At 35.9% G+C, this 19,799-nt stretch overlaps 1 protein-coding gene across 4 annotated transcripts in view; it reads right to left on the bottom strand.

Annotated features, from left to right (window-relative positions):
- The window catches only part of LOC128993820 (tyrosine-protein kinase Abl), a 79,338-nt gene that overhangs the window by 40,360 nt on the left and 19,179 nt on the right, over positions 1-19,799 (bottom strand). Inside the window, exons 1-2 of one of the 4 annotated variants that reach the window (XM_054417864.1) lie at positions 7,390-7,506; positions 82-308 (exon numbers count right to left, since the gene is read on the bottom strand). The exons of the other annotated variants lie outside the window; for them this stretch is intronic. Of the exons in view, the coding sequence (XP_054273839.1) occupies positions 82-175 (94 nt within the window). The 5' untranslated portion in view covers positions 176-308; positions 7,390-7,506. Of the gene's footprint in view, positions 1-81; positions 309-7,389; positions 7,507-19,799 lie in introns of those variants that run through there. 4 annotated transcript variants of the gene reach the window in all.

Genomic DNA, 19,799 nt, shown 5'->3' on the forward strand with positions numbered 1-19,799 from the left:
GACTTAAAACTTTTTTGTAGTTTCAATATATCCTTAACATCTCACCACGCCCAAAGCTCAATACCGACAATGGTACCATACCTTTATGTGGGGGCGGCGCACCGTAGCAGTTGCCTCCGCCGTCGACAGCGCACCGCTTCTTCTTGCGGAACCTCAGTCCGCCGGCGCACATCATCACTAGCTGTGCCACTTCACACGAGCATCACACACACTTCACACTAGACACGACACTTCACTGACACATGGGTCATACACGTAATACTGTAGTGACTATGGTGATGCTTTTGTTATTTGTTTTGTATTTTCAACTGTAAATGACATTGGTGTAAGGTTAGTAGGGTTCGAGCGGATTCGAGACAGTTGAAAGGTCAACTTTCTCTAAGCAAACAAAACAATAGAATATAACTCTATGATGATGTTTTCTATGATGCATACCTACAATACAAGTGATATTAATAGCTTTTTCGATAATTTTGAATTTTGGAGGTGATTGAATTGCAGCCAATTCCATGTCAATGCTATTAGAACTTCGGATTCAAGGAGGAGTCAATTGTAAAACAATCCTTCTTAAATTATCGGACATGGGTCATATTTGTTATATCGACCACAGCAAACATAGGCAAAAAAATCTTTTTGAAAAATGCAAGCGAGAAGCGAGAGTTGAAGTAAAACAGCACATAAACGTAGAAAAGTAAACGTTACTCGTAGTCAAACCGGTGCAGAGAGTTAAAAGTTATTTACGAATCTTAGCTCAAACTATGACCTCGGTAGGTGTATACAGTACTTGTACTTGCACAAACTAGTAATGTTGCATTTACAACTATCATGTTAACAGAAGCGAGAGTTCATATCACTACGAGAACTCTCCCACCCCGACCTACATCTAGCGTTATCACTTCCACTTCCACTCTCACATTACTTAGTGTTTGTGGTATTGTACTTATAACTTTTTTTACACAACTTTTACAACCGGAAAATTCAACCTATAAACAAATCATAGTACAAAATTGCTGTATGTAAGAGGGTTTATTTTATACTTGTCTTAACTATTATTTAAACCTGTTTCAAGTCTAAGTACCCTGAGGCATATTTTTGAAATTGTTTAATCTCTTATTTTTAAAGGATTGACCTAAATCCTCGAACTGGTGCCAACGTTCTGGATAGCATAAATATCATGAAGTTGTCACTTTCCAAAAGTTTTCCCTCCGGACCCCATGAGACAAATACAACGCTCTCGGGCAATTTGGAGCGAAATCCCCGCCCGTCAAGTAGGATGAACCGGCACTTTCACAGGATGCTGTTCCCAAGGAGGAATGCGCCGGACCAATTATACGTAAGGACTAGGAGCTGCGAAATTGGACGATTCAGACCGAGATGTTGGCGCTGTAGTATCGTAAACTACGTGATATCGTGGGAAACCGGCGTTACTGGCTAACTGCCGAGATAAGTTGTAATTCGTAGCTTGTGCTGATTAGGAATAGTAACGCTTTATATAAACTTACAATTAATATTCCTGGCAATGGGTAGTCAGGGGCGAGCTGGTCTAGTGGTTAGAGCGCAGGACTTCGGTTCCTGGGGTCCCGGGTTCAAATACCGCCAAATAACCAATGGATTTTATCCAAGTGAAAATGCCGTTACCCCTAGATCTAGCCTGAAGTAATGTGAAAAAACAATTCCAGGCTCGTGCCTAGTATCCTAGGGGGGGAAAATGGGTAGTCAGGAAAACAAAAAACAACCCTGAATGCACTAAGAATTCGCCGGCGTTGAAAATATTTGTACCTGAGTTTTGAATTTTAAAGGAGAGACATTATGATACAGTTATTCAAGAGGTAGTAGTTCAGATTACCAGGTCATTGCCTACAAACCTCGTATACCAACCTTCAGTCATCATGTATGACGTAATTAGAGTACCAATTAAAAGATTGCACATGGAGCTTGTTGCAATCACGGGTAATCATTGCGGTAGCCGAAATTGTACCGTATGTGAAAGTCTAGCAATATAACTACGTCGCGTCGTATGTGCCTCTTTTTTCTCCAGTAGACATAACATAAATTAAAAAAGCCATCTTCCTCAGTTCATTGTCATTTATGTTCAGTAGGCAACGTTTAAAATACGTTGTCCTGCTAATTTACACAATAACATCACTTGTTCGCTACATAAACTTACTGAGTTGTTATCTTACGATTTGACTTGTACGTTTACAAATGCAGACCTCACAGAAGCTGAGGTCTGTGTACGACGTACGTAGCTGTGTTCTTATCTCTAGTCCCTGTAAGGCTATGATTAGCTGTGACGTCATCAAGGTCACGGATAACAGGTGTTGTGCAACTCTAGCTACGGTCGTGCGATCTATCTGTCTCCATGTGGCCTATACCACAGAAAACATACTACTATAACCTAGTATGTATGTTTTCTGTGCTTATACCTCGGCAACACTTTACAATTCCCTCGACAGCAAAAGGATTTGTGTAACCACGTTTCAATAAAATTTTCCAAAATTCCTTATAATAGTAGCCAAAATATATATATATAAGTGGGTTAGTTGATAAGACTAGACATTTTTGAGAGTAGATGACAAAGGCGTTATTCATTGTCAAGTACTCCTTGTAATCACTTGTAACAACAACAAAAACTATTGTATTTGAAAAATATACTATGACCACAAAGACCTTATCTTTCCAAACCACGAGCTGGCATCGTAAACGTTGGAAATCTCAGTTACAGAAGTTTTTGAAAACTATACAGTTGCGACAATTTGGCGGGAGTCAATGTGATAGGGAGCTGATAATAGTGATAATGGACCACAGAGGCGCTGGAAAGCCTAGAGAGGGCACAGACGTGTTGAGACGATGGTTGAGACTTGTCAAGACGAGCAAGGCCGCACTACGAAGATGCCGACAAGAACGCATCTGTATTGATAACTTAGTACGTTTTCTGTGCTTGTAGTCACGTTTGAACATGTACATACGTGTTGCCGCATGGTCGCCAACACAACATAGGGAATTTCCCTTTTGCGGAAAAAAAGACAACATGTTCCGTTCAAATAAATGAAAAAAAAAACTGTTCCGGGCTTCTATAAACAGAATATTTAAAAGTTATTTGTGACATTTAATTTATTTTGAGAACACAAGCTATTATTTTACTGTATTACTAAACTCTTGTTGGTTACAAACTCTTATTGGTTACCAAAAAATAGCTTAAATAAATACGTTATCTCTGTATCACAACCTCATGGAGACTAAACCAATCAATGTACTTATAAATTTACTGAAGCAACTGAAAATTCGCACAGCGACCAGATTTGCTGCAACCGGCGGTATTATTTAATTAGCAAGAACTCATGTTTGTCGACAGGAAATCATAAAGTGGATTGTCTATACATCACTGCTATTTTAATGAAATTGAGTAATTTCTGATATTTGAGCTGACTCAAATCTTTAGGAATGACAAAGCTATCATAAATCGTAATCGTTTGGACATGGCGTTGGTATTGGTCATAATAATACATTAAATGTTAATAAATGCTTTCAAAACGGCGAAATCAGAATTTAGAAACAATTTTACGCAAAACCGAACAAAAATAATAACATTTGTCGATCATTTAACTACACTACACTGCAAATTTTACAACGACAGCCGTCTTCATTCTGTATTTTAAAACAGTCTTAACTCTATTAACCGGCTGTAAACCTGTTTAATTAACAGTTTTGTTCGTCCAGACCGAATGTCAATTATGTAGTTACAGTCACAGAGCATAACAAAGAGATGATATTTTTCTCCATGCTCTATGGGAGACGGTTGTTACTCGATGGACCGAATCACCTCTATTGACTGTCAATGAACTCTGATGACTTTTGTAATGTATTGAGTGTCACGAGTACAATCAGAACCAACAATTCTAGATATTGTTCACATCAAAATTAGTAGTCTTCCCAGTTTCAGTATCCTATCCATTTTCCTTCGTATGGTTTTATGTTTTAGCAATACACTTCCGTTTTTGTAAAACTACATCCCGCTTGATAACCCTAAGTACAAGGCATTTGGTTGTTCATTGGCGAGACCAGACGCAGTGCTAATGAAAGAGTTTAGTTAAGAGGGAGAAAAGACGTCTGTTGCGGGGACGAAGAGCTTAATTATAACAGTCCTGTTCTCAACCACACCGGGTCGGTGTCACTCGCTAATTAACATGGCAACTTGCTTATATACCACATGGGACTAAACCAGAGAACTGGGGCATCTTACGTCTGTGTGTCTGGAGTAATTTCGCAAATGACAAACATAATCAAAACAAAATACACTAGCTACGTAGGCCTATCCTTGCAGTAATTCAAAAACAAAACTTGTACACTAAATTGTAAAATGAACTGGAATTTTCTCATAAATGTGGAATATCTCGTTGAATCCGACGTACAGACAACCAACACAGAGAAAAACAAACAGGGGTTCTACGAAAATTAGGGACACATTACGATTTAGGCCTGTGAGTTTTCATAATTCATTTAAATTTAAATTCAAATTGCAAGAAAGCAGTGTTTTCAACCAATCGCGGAATCAACTGGGGTTATCACAAACATACCGTCGAATTGGGCGTAAAATTTTGAAAAAGAGGGAATCTTAAACGAAAATTTGATTAACCTGACACTTTACTCCGTAAATGTTGAGATTTTACACTTAAACATACCCACTAAGTTATGTATATTCATTATCAGTGTGCGGGTATTTCTAAAAAAAAACCGAGTGTCGGGGAATTTTAGATTTTAGCGCTGGTGCAGGAAATCTCGTCGGTAGTGACCGGATGTGGGTGTCGGGTGGCGGCCCCGGACGAACGGGATGATATACATACAGAGAGCGGAGCGGACGAGGCTCGAGGAATGCGAGGGAACTCACACACACGTACAACGACCTACACACATAAACACACACCAACTGTTGAGGTCGGCGGGTCACGAGCAAATAGGCCAACACGACAACTACAACACTGGTGTGAGATGGAAATAGTGTGGAGTAGTTATATGTCGATGGTGGAAACAATAGGTTTTACACAGATATATCGATATGGAATCTATACGTGTATCGGTATCACTGGAAAACATTTGAAAAAAAAAACGAAAGCGACAGAAAACGACCCTCGGTGGTATACTGTCTGGGTGGCCGAATGGTCATGGTCACCTTCCAATCGCAAGGTTGGTTCGATCGAAACAGGGGTCGAATTATGCAATTTACCTTAGTCCAGCAGAATATTTAGATGTGGCCCCACTATGTGAGATAGTGGCCCCACTATGTGAGATATTGTACATTGCATTTTAATTGATCGGCAAGTAAAGCCAAAATATCCAGCAGGCAGATGTAACCTAACTGATGAGTTTACAAACTGATTTAAGTTAATTCTTATTTTCAATCCTTGACGTTGCATCACTAACAAATACAACTGTAGATAAAATAGACGGCTGGTGTATATTATTATTTACGTGCACTTTATGTGACACCCAGCATTTTACAACGCAGCCAAGACGTCAGCAATAAATTGCACATGCGAAACAATAACGTTTCAGGTTCTATGAAGCCACGATATCCAACTGTGGTAATGACAGGAAGTTATCGGTGAGAAAAGGTTAGTGACCGTTGACTGTTGAGGTTACTTTACTTGATAACTGTTACCTTGAAGATAAAATTCAAACTCGGAAATTGCGTATCTACGCCTATAGCCAAATCACAATCGGGTTATTTGGGGTAATGACCGTCTAATGGTGAATAATGATCTGATAAAACTCACTGTTTACCAATTGTGATAGAGTTATCACCGGAAATGGGGTAATGGCTGTTATCAACTAATGCATCGGACTTTACACACAGGTTAGATAAATATGGCTAGAAACGATTAAAAATAACCCTAGTATAGTTCCTACTGTACTACAAAGTATGTAATACAAAGTAAGTAATTTATTTATGACCCTCTCATCATTTTGTGTTTCAATGCTTCTACAGAAAAATCACAATTTATCAGAGGTCAGAAAATAGTTGTAAACAGTCAAAATAAAAGCAAATCGTATTTTATCGAACCCCCTTGATTGCAGCAATCAGCAATGGAACGAACGCTAGATCACTGTTGGTTGTTTGTTGATCAACTTCAGCCCTAGCCGGATCCGTAGCCTATATTGCTAGTGTCGAGATTGTTTCGTCCTCTCAGATGTTTTTAACATTCGCCGATGACTAAACTGTTTGTCCACAGTTGGCACGGATTAAGTAAAAATAGGTAGAAACTGGAAACCTTGAGTGGTTTACTGCTTCATTAATATATATCCTTTTTACTTCTACAGAAGATGAAACAAGTTAATTAAACCCGTAGGTCAGAACTCCGTGCGATAGGTTCTCGGTCAATATTGAAGAGTGAATAGACTCATAGGTAGTCTACAGAGAGCACAGATTCTGTGCTCTCTGGTAGCCTATAATATCTCATCTAGGTTAGGTATATTTTTTTTATTTTAAGACTATCGGTTCAGAAGTTTTTGCACGATTCAGCCACACTGATACACGACAGTTTTGAGTTGTTGTATAACAGCATAGAAAAAGGCTAAAGATAATGAATACACATGATAAATAAAAGCAATATCCAGGCAAATAAATCAACATTGTCTACTTTTTAATTTTTACGAGCCACGTATGCCTTTTTTTTAATTTTACGTAGGCTATAGTTTATAGACGACGATTTAATTTTTAAAGATTTTAATACCGGCATCACTAATGTACAATACCTAGTTTCTTTTGTTAATCTTCTTATGGACAAAAATGTGCGGAACATTAAATAAGAAACTTGGTCAAGATTTAATACGCAATACTATTACAGAAGAAGGAATCTCCGTGGACGCATCATCGTGGAAATAGTTAAATAAATTTAGCTTTCTATCCTATATATATCCTATATTCATATAGGACGTGAATTCAAAGAGGCCTGGTCAAACGTCTCAGGTTGTTTGGTAATTCGATTATTATTACTATACAATATACTGAGACATCTTGGTTACACAGTATCTGTCGAAATACATTTTACGTTAGGTTGAATCAGTAGGATAATATACTGTACACATTATCTTTACAGAAAAAAGTGCAGTAAAGAATTCATGACACCTAGCTTCGAAACTGATAGAATAGACCTAAAAGACTCGCTTTCAACTTCTAAAACACTTAACAGATTTGAACTCAAAATGTTGCTTCATCCCAGAAAACTATGATGTGTCGGAAATACTAACACATTAGAAAAATTAACTTTATCAAAGAGCAAATAAATGCAACTTCAGAATAGGCCTATTTCTTATGAAACCAAAACAACAATGTATATAGGCTATCTATTACGAAAGTTGAAAACTTAATTTCCAACTACTCCAACCAACCTTACAACAATATCAGTTACAACACATATAATTCACAGTATGTTCCGTACTTGAAGCCACACACACACACAAAGCACGACCGACAAACGCACACAATGAACGGCTATCACACACTGGCGCTGGGGCGGGCGGCGACGGCGAACCCAGCAACAACAACCAACACTGGAATGTCTGCTTCTCAGTCAGCTGTTGTGGGGTGAGGGGGAATGGTGGAGGGGGAAATGTCGAGACTACAGATACAGAACAGATTCACGTTGAAACTTGAAACAAGCCGAAGCCGTTATCACCAACACTGAGTTTACCATTGCATCGTAAATACTTGCCGAAGTGTCTACTGTGTACTGTATAGGAATAGTTCATTTACCGTTTTTTTATATAATAAAATCCAGGACGATTCAATGACAAAATAAGACTTCCAAGGAGACATAAAGAAATAAGAACATTCGGAATTTGTGACAAAAGAATCAAATTTGTTTTATAGAGTAAAAATCCCCAACAATGGGAGCCCAGTGACAAAGAATAGCAAGCCATAAAAAAAGACGTAGGTGAGATAAGATTTAAGTACGATTGTACATACAATTTAGCGACGAATAAAATGATTTAAATACCTAAAACATAAATGGAGGTAATCAAAATTCTAAGATAAATTATGAAATTATATGATCAAATTCACAAGTTCGTTTTCATACAAGTACATCCATAAAGTCAGGAGTGGGAACGCTTTTTATGGTCTCTACACACTACACAGTCTGGGCCAACGAGCTGGCGCATGTACAGTATGAGAAAGTAATAAATTAAATTAGAGATAACGTTATTAGGTATTAACATTAAAGCAATAAAACAGTTTTATTTGCAGTTATATTATGAATTAGGCCAATGAAAACAAAACAAGAGAGAATATGATACAGCCTTTGGTTAAACAATTAACCGGCCAATACTAGACAATTTTTTTTAAATTTGAGGATTGGATGATGAAAGCTTATTCTTTAAAGGTCTCCTATCCGTATATGATTAAAATATAGCACTTTCTTGTGGTGCAATTGTTTCATATCATAACGAATTTAATCGATTTACCTATTGTTTGTTAGCTCAAATTAGCACCACTCTGTCCGCTATCACAAAGGAAGGCTTGCCATGAGGAGCGGCGAGAGAGCCAGATGAATACGATTTATTTATCCAATCAGCTGTGCCGGAAGTGGCCGCCATGTTGGACAACCGCACGAAGGGCTCACGTTGCGTTCTCAATTCTCACACTAATTCCTATCAACAACCAATGTGTTTCCACTCAACGATTCGATTCTGAAATGGGTAAAAAATTCCAAGACTACCTCAAAATAAATAAATATTTCTCCTGGGTATGATTATTTGTCGATTACTTCTAATCTTCTTACTTCCAATCTCGTTGTAAAATTTTAATCCCTAATGTGTGATGTGTCTTTTTGAAGCCGAGTTTATTTTTCTGTGTTCGTTGGTTTAGATGTGTGCCAAGTCCATGTTGGTGACGTTTGTATCTCACCAGAGAACAATGTTTGTACTTACACCAGCAACTAGCACGTATCAACAACATGTACTGCTGATCGTCAAAACACCATCAGAACTTCGTTTTCATCCCACCGAGATACGTGCACACAAAATATACAGAATACATATGAATATGAATACAGTACATATTTTAAAGTAAATCGTGTTTTACTTGGTTATTTTTATTTTGCTGCAAAAGTTTACTTCGTGTTGGCTGTAGAATAATAGTTGTGTTTTCAAAAGTTGTAAGACAGCAAATTAGACATGATAATTGATTATGTCGTTAAAAGTTTCCTAATTCTAGGTAACTTTACAGTACCCACTCGTCAAAGGACGAGCAAAGGTTACAGAAATATTTTTATAAATTAGTCAGATCAGTATGAAAATGTGGCATATAACAACAACAAATAGAAAATAATTACACACTACGTTATAACGTCCCCATACGCAGATTTGGGAAGATCCATCGGGCACAAGTCATGATGGATTTTACAATTTGTGCCTTACTCTCAGATAATACTAGCAAAAACCAAACATTGTATATTTGTAGTGTAATATTTTAAGTTGATAACTTATACTGTGTACATCACATTTCACAACGCACTCTACTATTTTGTCCAAAACTGAACCTTCTACAGCATTATCTTCTCCAGCCCAGACAATTCAGCTGTACTTTTTCAAATTTAACTAGTCAAAGTTCAAGTACGATTCAATGAGTCGCCGGCACCGCGGTTCAATGCGGAGTTGGTCACAGAGGTAACATAATGGCCCATTGTTGTACCAGATCGCCAATACACGCCCACAATTGTGCTGTATTCAGCCCTATTTGAACACATCGGCCTTCATGCATTCACTTATGCATTTAATTGTTTGTAGAATACGCGAGAAAACAATATCCAAGCTGAAAATAGGAATTATAATTGGCCATTTTTTAACGAGGTGCGCAGTTGGTATAATGATGGGGGAGGGAGTTACACGTGTCTTGAAGATTTGGGTTCGAATCTCGCCAATCAACGCGTAATAAATATTTCTAATGACCTTGTGGTTCGGGATCTATAGTCTGTAAGTTTACCGACAAAACTTAAGATACATGTTACTTGGTCAAAGGGAACTATCTCTATATTGGATATCTCATATCTTAAACGTTTCAATTTTACCATTGGAATTAAGTACAGTAGTTAATAATTCAATTATAATCACAGGTTAACCTCGGCTGGAAGTACAGTATAATTATTCGATGACAACAATGGACAACTAGAATCACCTGATCAATAATGTACGGGAACAAACAATGTATGTAGAAGGCAATTAGTCTGCAAAAGCCCATTTAAAATGTATTGCTAGTAGAATTGAATAAATAATATCCTGACAACTACAAGAAAAAAATATTATCAATCAAAACGACAGTACTAATTTACATTAATATTAAGGCTCTTGGTTTGACATTACAAGACAAAGTGATTATTATCGCTTTAAAAAGCGTAATTTATACACAAATCTAACAACAGCCACTCTAAAAACTAATTTACAGTATTTATTTGTATTTTATACAAGTAAATGTACCCTATTTAACAAAATACTAATTGGCCTCCGGATACATAATAGATCCAAACTCCAAACATTATAGAATTTCTGTAAACAAAATGTAAAAATATTTTAAGTTTACAAACATGTTACATATTTTATACTGCTAGTGGACAAGAAACTTTACAATTAATGTATATACCAAAATGTAAAAAATTATAATAGTTAAAAAAGTAAAAGCACTAAGGTGTTTCTGAAAATGCATATTCAATATAGTATCCACGACCCGACCCGGTCAAGGAAACCCTTAAAACGCATGTTAAAGCCTTCAATAGATACCAAGCCTTCAATAGAAACCAAATGCTGTCCATATACATTTTAATCGGTTTACTACAACCCCGTATCACTGTCTTTTGTCAATTTTTGCACATTAGTAACACTTGGTGCTTTGTTAACCTTGCTGGAGATAGGATGGCCCCAAGTAGGCTACGACGGTGAACTGAAACGGTCCAACTACTGTAGACCGGTCCTGAGATGCTGAGTCCAGGCAAATTGTACTTAATTGTAGCGCATCTCGGATCCCGACCTGACTAACGGTAAACCTCGTCATACATTGCCTCCTACGACATCCTGAGCTTGGGGCTTGATGGGACGTGATAGAGAGTAGGGAGATAACAACTGGAAAAAAGTAAAAAACAGTAGCAGCAGCGACTTCAAAAACGTAAATAGCAGACGACGCCACAACAGTTGTATCAGTACAAACCAACAACAAAAGCAGAAACAACGTTAACAACAGGCAGCAAACCTGTCAAAAATAAAAGAATTACGTTTCCAACAATCGAAACAGAAGTCAACAGTGTGTGTCTCAACAAAATTATTATAAATGATGGTCAACAACAATAAATAAAACTACCACATCCTTGGAATAGGAAAGAGATGCATAATCAAATACTTCCCATAGTCATAGTTTAAAATTATATAGTTGAATTAATATACAAATTCCATACAAAACCCCATTAACTTTTCTATAATTAATTATTATAGATTTTTAATCAACTATATATCATGATCTCTTAACGAACAGTCACAACAAATTGGGTATGCAACTCAGTTTTTATTTAACTAAGTGACGATATTTATAAAATAAACATTTGAGTAGTCAAATTATATTGAGTAAAGATCAAACTAATCAAATCTAGGATTACTGAACTAATCAACCAATAGATTAGTTTACAACGAGGAAAAAAGGTTTTACTTTATTAAGTTAGGTTTGGTTTAGCAATCTTCATAGAAAAAGGAGGATTGAAGTTGAAGTTCGCTACACTGAAAGGATACAAAAGTATTCAATTATGTATTCTATATTGCATTGCTAACACAAACAATTAATCAATCTTCTCTGTGCCACTAATGGATTGCTAAACAACTTTGTTGTGTCTGTACCACCTCGCTTGGTGCTGGATTACTTAAGTAATAATGTTATTGTAAAGATAAACTTACTGAGCTGTAGATTACAACTCCAGACATCGAACTCACCTGAAAACACAAAACAAGTTTTAACCAACTGACAAATTATTTCTCATTATCTTAGTTGGAAAGTAATAGGGGGAGGTAAATCACAGAATTTGAAAGTTCAAGGTGGTAAAATGTGGTAAACCAAGTTGACAATAATACAACAAACTTATCACGACAAAATCAAGAAAATTTTAAATTCCCAACAGTTATAGAGAATAACGAAGACGCCTGCAATAACCAAAACGCAATCCAAACACTCCTAGGTCGTGAGTTTGCAGAGCTGTCTTTTGCAGGCGTTCATTTGCCCGGATTGACGGATCGCGGAGAGCTATGGAATGGAAATGTTCTTTCATTTAAAACTGTCTTCGTTGTTAAAGTATTCTTATTAAGGATTAATTTAAAAGCTTAGTTTTCGTAGAAAATATGAAACTCTTAAAATTAAAGTTATTTGTGTGTCCAAACCCGAGACTCTATAGTATTCAGGTTCATAGATCGTTTACCTCCAAAATTGAGAAGTCCTCCTAGCCTCCGAACTTTCGTAATGCAGCATTCGGCTTAAAACCATTGGTAATTGGCGCAATTTCAAAGTCTACCAGGACACAAGTCATTTCATATACTACTTTCGTTTGTAGAATTAGTTTAAATTTCTAAACATGAAAGCCCTGCAGTTACAGAATTACTTTGAAATGATGTACACGATACTGATTTTTTCAACTAAGAACAAAAAGCACATTTCTTGTAACTATCTACAGAAGTGTTTATTTTATTCTGCGATGAAACATAAATATTGTCAAATAAGTTATGGTATTAGAGATAGGAATTGCATCTATGTTTCAACATAACATAAAGTACAGGACTATCCTAGGGCGACGTAAGTCAAAGCATGAAAATATGTTTTTATCTCAACAAATATTTTTTACTTAATATTTATCTTTACACAAAATATCCTGGTAAAAAAACAGTACGAAAAATACGAAGCTCTAATGAAAGGTAGAAATCCAAACAAAGTAGTGGATTGAATCGAGAAGCACAAAAGGAAGCTTAGGAAGCAATATTTTAAAGTAAAAAGTAGTGAGAAATGTGACAACAGTTAACAACAATCTCTTCGAGTTGCCTTTGATACGTGTCGTATTTCTTCACTGCACCAGTTTACAGACGGGAATTCATATTTACAATGTTGTACATTTCTCTATATGAGCAAAAATGTGTTAGCGAAAAATCGTTTTTTTTAATTCACCAATAATAAATGAACACATACGCACATTTTGACGCTAATTTGTTCACCTTAAATTTCTATCACAATTTAAATTTAATATTTTTCAAAATGGAATAGCGGAGTTTGTGGTATGGATTAACCAAAATACAACAGTATTTTAAAACTAAAAGATTTAGGTTTTAAACACACACCTTAACAACCCCGATTCCGAGGAAAAGGCACCGTTTCACGACTTTTCAAAGTTTAACTTCATTCTGTAGTATTAGTGATTCCTCTTTACGTCATAACGTGTACGCAGGTGTACGTGCTGGATCACAAGGCCACACTATGTTAACTAAGCACAAAAGTAGGAGCAAATTAAACAAACTGTATCAGCAATCTAACACATAATTTCTCCCATAAGCTTGTCAACAACCTAAGGTAAGCGGTGGGAGTAAATTATGATAATTTTTTAGGAAAAAATAACAAAAGTTGTAATAACTTTTGAACCGTAATTGTTACAGTAACGGGGGGTTTCTTTTTTGTTTAGAATTATAAGGACCATAACACATTATTTTTAATCAAAACCGGGCTATTTTCCAGAATCCGATTTTTTGTAATTTTATGGGACTCTTTATGGGAAAATAACATAAGTTACAATAACTTTTGAACCGTATTTTTTACGGAAATGGGATTTGTACCATTTTTTTTTTCAGAATCTAAAGGACAACTAGTATAACATACTATTTTTTTAACAAAATCGTTCGGGCCATTTTCAAAGAAATTGGATTTTTCCGTTAATTTATGGGTTTTATGGGAAAATCTCGATTAAAAATCAAAATATGAAAAAAACCGCCCGGATATACCATGGATTAGTACCTACATACCAAATATCATCAACATCGGACTACAGGTGTGGTAACTACTAGGCTCTGTTCAGCCTAGAGAAAGATAATATTTTGTACATGGTTGAGTCAATAATGTTGATTCTCTGTGATTATAGAAACTACGTCAGGTTTTCGAATCAATATGATATTTAAAATATGTTTCTTTAACAGCTTTAAAGGATTAGTTCTCGTATTTTACTATTTCCCCAATCCCTTGACGAGAACGGGTGAAATACTAGTGAATATATAAATTGTTGTGACTCAATGAATAGGGGACTAAAATGAATTGTTGTGAATATACGAATAGATATCGCCTCTAGAACAAGTACTTGTCGGAACGACATAGTATAACTAAATCGCACAACTCGTAAAATCTACCCTAAAATAAAAGAAAGCGTCAAATCGGTATCAGCTCATTGAACGTCGCCGTAAACACGATACGCATAAGGGCCATGTCATACGAGCGCTATTGCCGTCGCGTAGATGCCGTCGCGTTAAAGTCGCTCCAACCCGGCAATGGGGTTCTTATGGAGCATGTCATACGGACGCTAATGCCGTCGTCAGTTCCGCGTTAGCCGGACGCTGAGCGCTGCCAACGCGGACGGTCGCGTTAGCAACGCGGCGCACGTAAAGCGGGACCCTGTCATACGAGCGCTAGCGCCAGCGGGACGCATTTGCCGCGTGAGCACTGACAGAACAACTACTGGAACACCTTTGGAGTGATCATTACGATATTTGATACGATGTTCAATACGGAAAAATGTATTTATTTAGTTGAAAAACTGCCACCTCTGTACGATGTAAAGTCGAGTGATTACAGCAACAGGCAACTGAAGGCACAGTGCTGGAACGAGGATTGGGAGGCCATGCACGAAAACTGGAATCAGATGTGGAAATCAGTTTTACTTGTTTTATATTAATAAAAATAATGCTGTTCCTTTGATTAAAATGGTACTCTTCATATGTATCTAAAATGTGCAAAAAGCTGATACAACCTAACTGGATGGTGTCCATCTTTGCCGCGACGGCAAATGCGCCCTGAAGACGCTACGTATGACAGGTACCTGGCGTTGGCGGGACGGCATCAACGCGACTCATTTGCCGTCACGTATGACATGTACTTTTTCCTGCGCTATCTCGACGGCATCTGCGCAACGGCAATAGCGCTCGTATGACATGGCCCTAAGTACGGACTTTACAATACATTAGGCTCAGGTTCAACAATACGGTGAGAAGTCTACTTGCACTACATGAACCCGCCGAAGCCAGTTTTCACTAAAATATAACTTTGTTGAATAACCATAACAAATGGTGAGCTACTGTAAACGTTGCACTTCCTCCCCACTTTTCAATTCTGTGATGGTTCAACATATAACACGAATATCCACAGATATAACCCAAAAGATGGTACGGTGGTATGGTACTAAGGACCCTTTCCTTCTCCTTCCGAAAACAGGGATTTTTACACATTGGCATTGTAGGCTAATACATTTATAATCACAACAACTTTAATTTAATTGTTCGTCTAAGAACAGAATTGTACAGGTTAGCCGGTTTGCCAATAGAATTTGTTACCCAGTAGATAAAATTTTCACCGGTTCCTGGACATGTTGAACGTTGTTTGGCAACCATTCTTAATCTACTGAATGTTTTACGCGATGTCTGTTGGAACTACGTGTTTCTACAAAGCTTTGTTTCTCTATTTTGTAGTTGACTATTTGTTTTGTATGACTTAATTGTAACCTATGGAAATTTAAAATTCATAAATTGAGTTTTACTTGTTTAATATTATCATTGACTTTATATCTACAAGTGCAGATATAAAGTCAATGATATTATGTAGTAAGACTTAAAATAAAACGAGATGATGAAGACACAAATTTTTAATGGTGATTAGATTCGTATAATTAGTTTTGGAACTACTGTATTTCCATTGGCAGTGGGGTCTTGCATTGGCGGAATCGAAAAAACTGCTAACAAAGTTACAACTGAGAAAATTTTACCAGCTTCTTTTTAGCGAATTTCCCATATAGGGAATAAGCTATTACCGTAGTACTCATGGTAAGACCCGGACGCGGGACCGAATTTTTTTTTCGTTTTGAGGTCCCTAAAGGCCAAAAACACCATCCGTTCAAATTCATATATATATATATATTTATATATTTATATAGTTATATATTTATATATTTATATATATATATATGTGTGTCCGTTAGCACGATAACTCGAGCAAAGATGATCCGATTTTGATGAAATTTGGTACAAACGTGTAAACCTACGTTTATTTGAACGAGTTCGCGATCCAGCATGATCGGACCATGGGAACGGGGGTTTACGGGGGATTTTATGGGGTAAAAATAGGTTTTTCCCATTTTTGACCCCAAAAACATAAAATTTAGCAATTTCTTTCCAAACCATTTTGTAGAGCTTAAAAAAACAAATAATTTAGTATATTGAAGCGTTATTATGCGCATAATGGTTACGGAGAAAATAAAAAAATTGTAAATTTAAAATTCCCATGTTATTCTTATGGAGAATAAGTAAACTGTTGTAGTTTGCTTGTTTATGAACATATTTTGATCAAATTTGGAAAATGTTTTTATTTCTTACTAACTACTAACATTTTACAAAAAAAAAAAAACAGTTTTACCCTCCCTGATGCAGCAAACTTAAGTACTTGTTAAACTAATTCTACTTAAATCGAGAATAAATGTTATATTTTTAAGTAGACATTTCAGTGTAAATCCAATCAGTCAAATGGAAATTTGCTTAGTCTGCAGGTTTGCTGCGGCGGGGGTATTTAATCTGGGGAAAGAAATATTTTAGCTGCGCAACGCATGTAACAAAAACAGCCGGTCTTTTTCCCCATATGGCAAAACATCATAAACTGAAACACTGCCTAGAGTTGAATTATATTGTTAGTGTTAAGATGCCACTAAGTGTCGCTACCCTTTATAAAGGTGTAAGGGAGATTTGTACAACCCTTGTATGTCCACCACGTACTTCATCCACCCTTAAATCAACCTAATTGGGACAATTTCAACTCCTCTGACTCATAAGCTAAGCTTAAACAATTACACTTCCGTCTTCTTTTCATTTGATGTTTTAGTACAATTTCAATCCAAAATTTGTGACTGCAAGGGATCAAATGTTACACATTCTTTCTTATAAGGCAAATCTTAATAAAATTTAGCAAGTGTGTTAAAATCGATTGAAAATAACCTGTACAAACTTTTTACAATAAAAACAAAACCTGTACTATTTTTTTTTTTTTAAGAACTCCTTTTTTTGTTTAATTAAATTAGCTATGAGGCGACATAAAATAGGCTAATTTATAAATAAATCATAAAGTAAATAATTATGGAAATACAGCTATTATTTGTTCCTTATGTGGCTAAACAGAGACCAATCAATATGTACTTATTAAAGCGTCACATCGATGGTTTTTAATGTTTTTATGTCCACAAGGGATTGTAATGACCGTATAAGTCAATATTAGCTGGATTCATGATCAACCTCAGTGAATTAGAATTTTAAGCTAATCAGTTTTTTTTCTCACCCGCCCCAAACAAACACACACAAGAGCCACAATTCTATTTAATATAAAAAAACTATGTCACCTTTGTTTTAAAACCCTAATGTAAACTTCACAAATTTCCACAACATTATATCTTCATTTTCAATCGGCATCAAACCTATATACATCTCATCACTATTGTGGAACTGCCATGTTTACCAGTTCAGTCACCGAAGGTGTCATAACCCACCTGGGAAACGATCGCAGCGTAAACTAATTTAAAAACTCATTTTGCAAGGATTACTAAAAGCGGCGCTTAAAGCCCCGCGCCCGCCGCCAACTTCTGCAAGACATGAATGGTTTCGATGTCTGTTTCATTTTCAGTATTCCTTAAACGTTTCGTTTGAATTTCCTTCGCGCTCACTTTTGCGATGAACAATGTTTTAAAAATTATATTTTATATGAATACAAATGGATATATTCCAATATATTGCAGTAAGAACGTGGATATTAGATAGTTTACAATTACAACTAGTTTGGAAGATTATTTTATCGAGCACAATAATATGTAGGATCAGATTAGATTAAATTAAGTTGTCCACACACCAGGTAACCCTGATGTTGTGTTGGTTCCCTTATAACTAAGGAGAATATAAGTAAACGTTGAGTGTTGTATGAATGTATGCACTGGCTTTATTACAGATATAAGACAATCAGTTTCTTAAGCCAGGACCCTTTTATCAAAGCCCACCGATCAAGGACAGCTAAGTCCAGTTTGGAACCATCAAGAACTGTTGAAATACTGTCTAGTCATGTAGTTCGTCTAAGTAAAAAAACATGTTTCCTAATCTGCTTACTACATTTTGAATGTACAAATGTGGATTTGTAGATTTATGTTTGATTAAATTTCGATATGTGCTACAGTTATTCTATGGTTTTGATCATGCTGTTGAGTACCTATTCATGTAGAACTGTTTCAGGTACCATTAACTAATTTATGAAATAAGCAAACCAGCAGGATGTGTTGGATCATAATTAAATAATAACTTGGTTATAATATCATGTAAATAAATAATGCAAATGAAACCCTAAACTGTGATATAAAGCTATATAAAATAACATGGGAACTTCAATTTAAAAAAATGGTTAACATTCATTGGTTTTTTCATTGGCGCCAGCTAACTTTACCTACTTCAGCTTGTGAATAATATAAATCAGAGTAAATTAATTTAATATAATTTCATAACACAAGTAGACAATGTTTGTCAAAGTAACATCGGGTAAATAAACGTGTATTCTATGTGTAAACGATATGTTTACACATTAAAAAAATAAACTGCTCATTGGTGTAAAAAGAGAGAAAAAAGTAAAAAAGTAGGCCTAAAAAAAAGGTTAAAGTAAAAAGTACAAAAAACTTACTTCAGTAAAGGTTTCAAGTAGAAGTTCGTTTACTCCCTGCCAATATACATTAAAATTAAAAGCTACAAGTCTTAATTGACTGTACAAAATATAAAAACAAAATGATATTATGCTTTTAAATCTTACCACAAAATGATCTGTACAATATGATTTTAAAAAGTAACCTGCGTTGATTTTACAGTAGGAAAGTTGTTGTTTGTTTCTCGCATGAGAACGATTAGTGTCTCAACAACTCTGGATTATCAACGAGCGTATGTCGAGGCGGTTGAAGATAAAAATACGCTTTGCATGTATAAATCTGCCGCTTATCCATAAACATGAAGACAGCCTCCGCCAAACACTTCACAAACGAACTGCTGGCGAATCATTTTATGTGGAATCCGTTTTTGAATCGATGCTCCAACATAACTATGCATTATAATTGGTAACTAAAATTCTTAGCACTGGAATTATGGAGTTTTGAACGGAAAATTACAGGAGGAGAAATAGATTTGATCATATAACAATATTCCAAGTAAATTAATTACACCTAGGGGTTTTAACTGGGGTAAAACTTTTACCGTATGCTAAATCACAACGAAAAAAGTGACCGAATCTCTATTTCTTCAGAAGTAATAGGTTATTTAAAATTATTGTCACAAGCATTTGAAACTAATATGATTTTGTTTTAATCATACATCTGCTGTCATCGATGAGCGTAAAAGTCGAACAACGGGTTTCAATGACTAAAGGGAGGAACATTCAGTGCGAGGGTCACTTAAACTTATGGTTTGCAACAAAAATGTTTTTCGTAAATTGTAAAATGTGTCTGTTTACGATATTGTTTTAACGATTA

The sequence above is a fragment of the Macrosteles quadrilineatus genome, unplaced genomic scaffold, assembly GCF_028750875.1.
Source record: "Macrosteles quadrilineatus isolate MER2022 unplaced genomic scaffold, UCM_ALF_1.0 Scaffold_5__1_contigs__length_97177068, whole genome shotgun sequence".
Lineage (NCBI taxonomy): Eukaryota > Metazoa > Arthropoda > Insecta > Hemiptera > Cicadellidae > Macrosteles > Macrosteles quadrilineatus.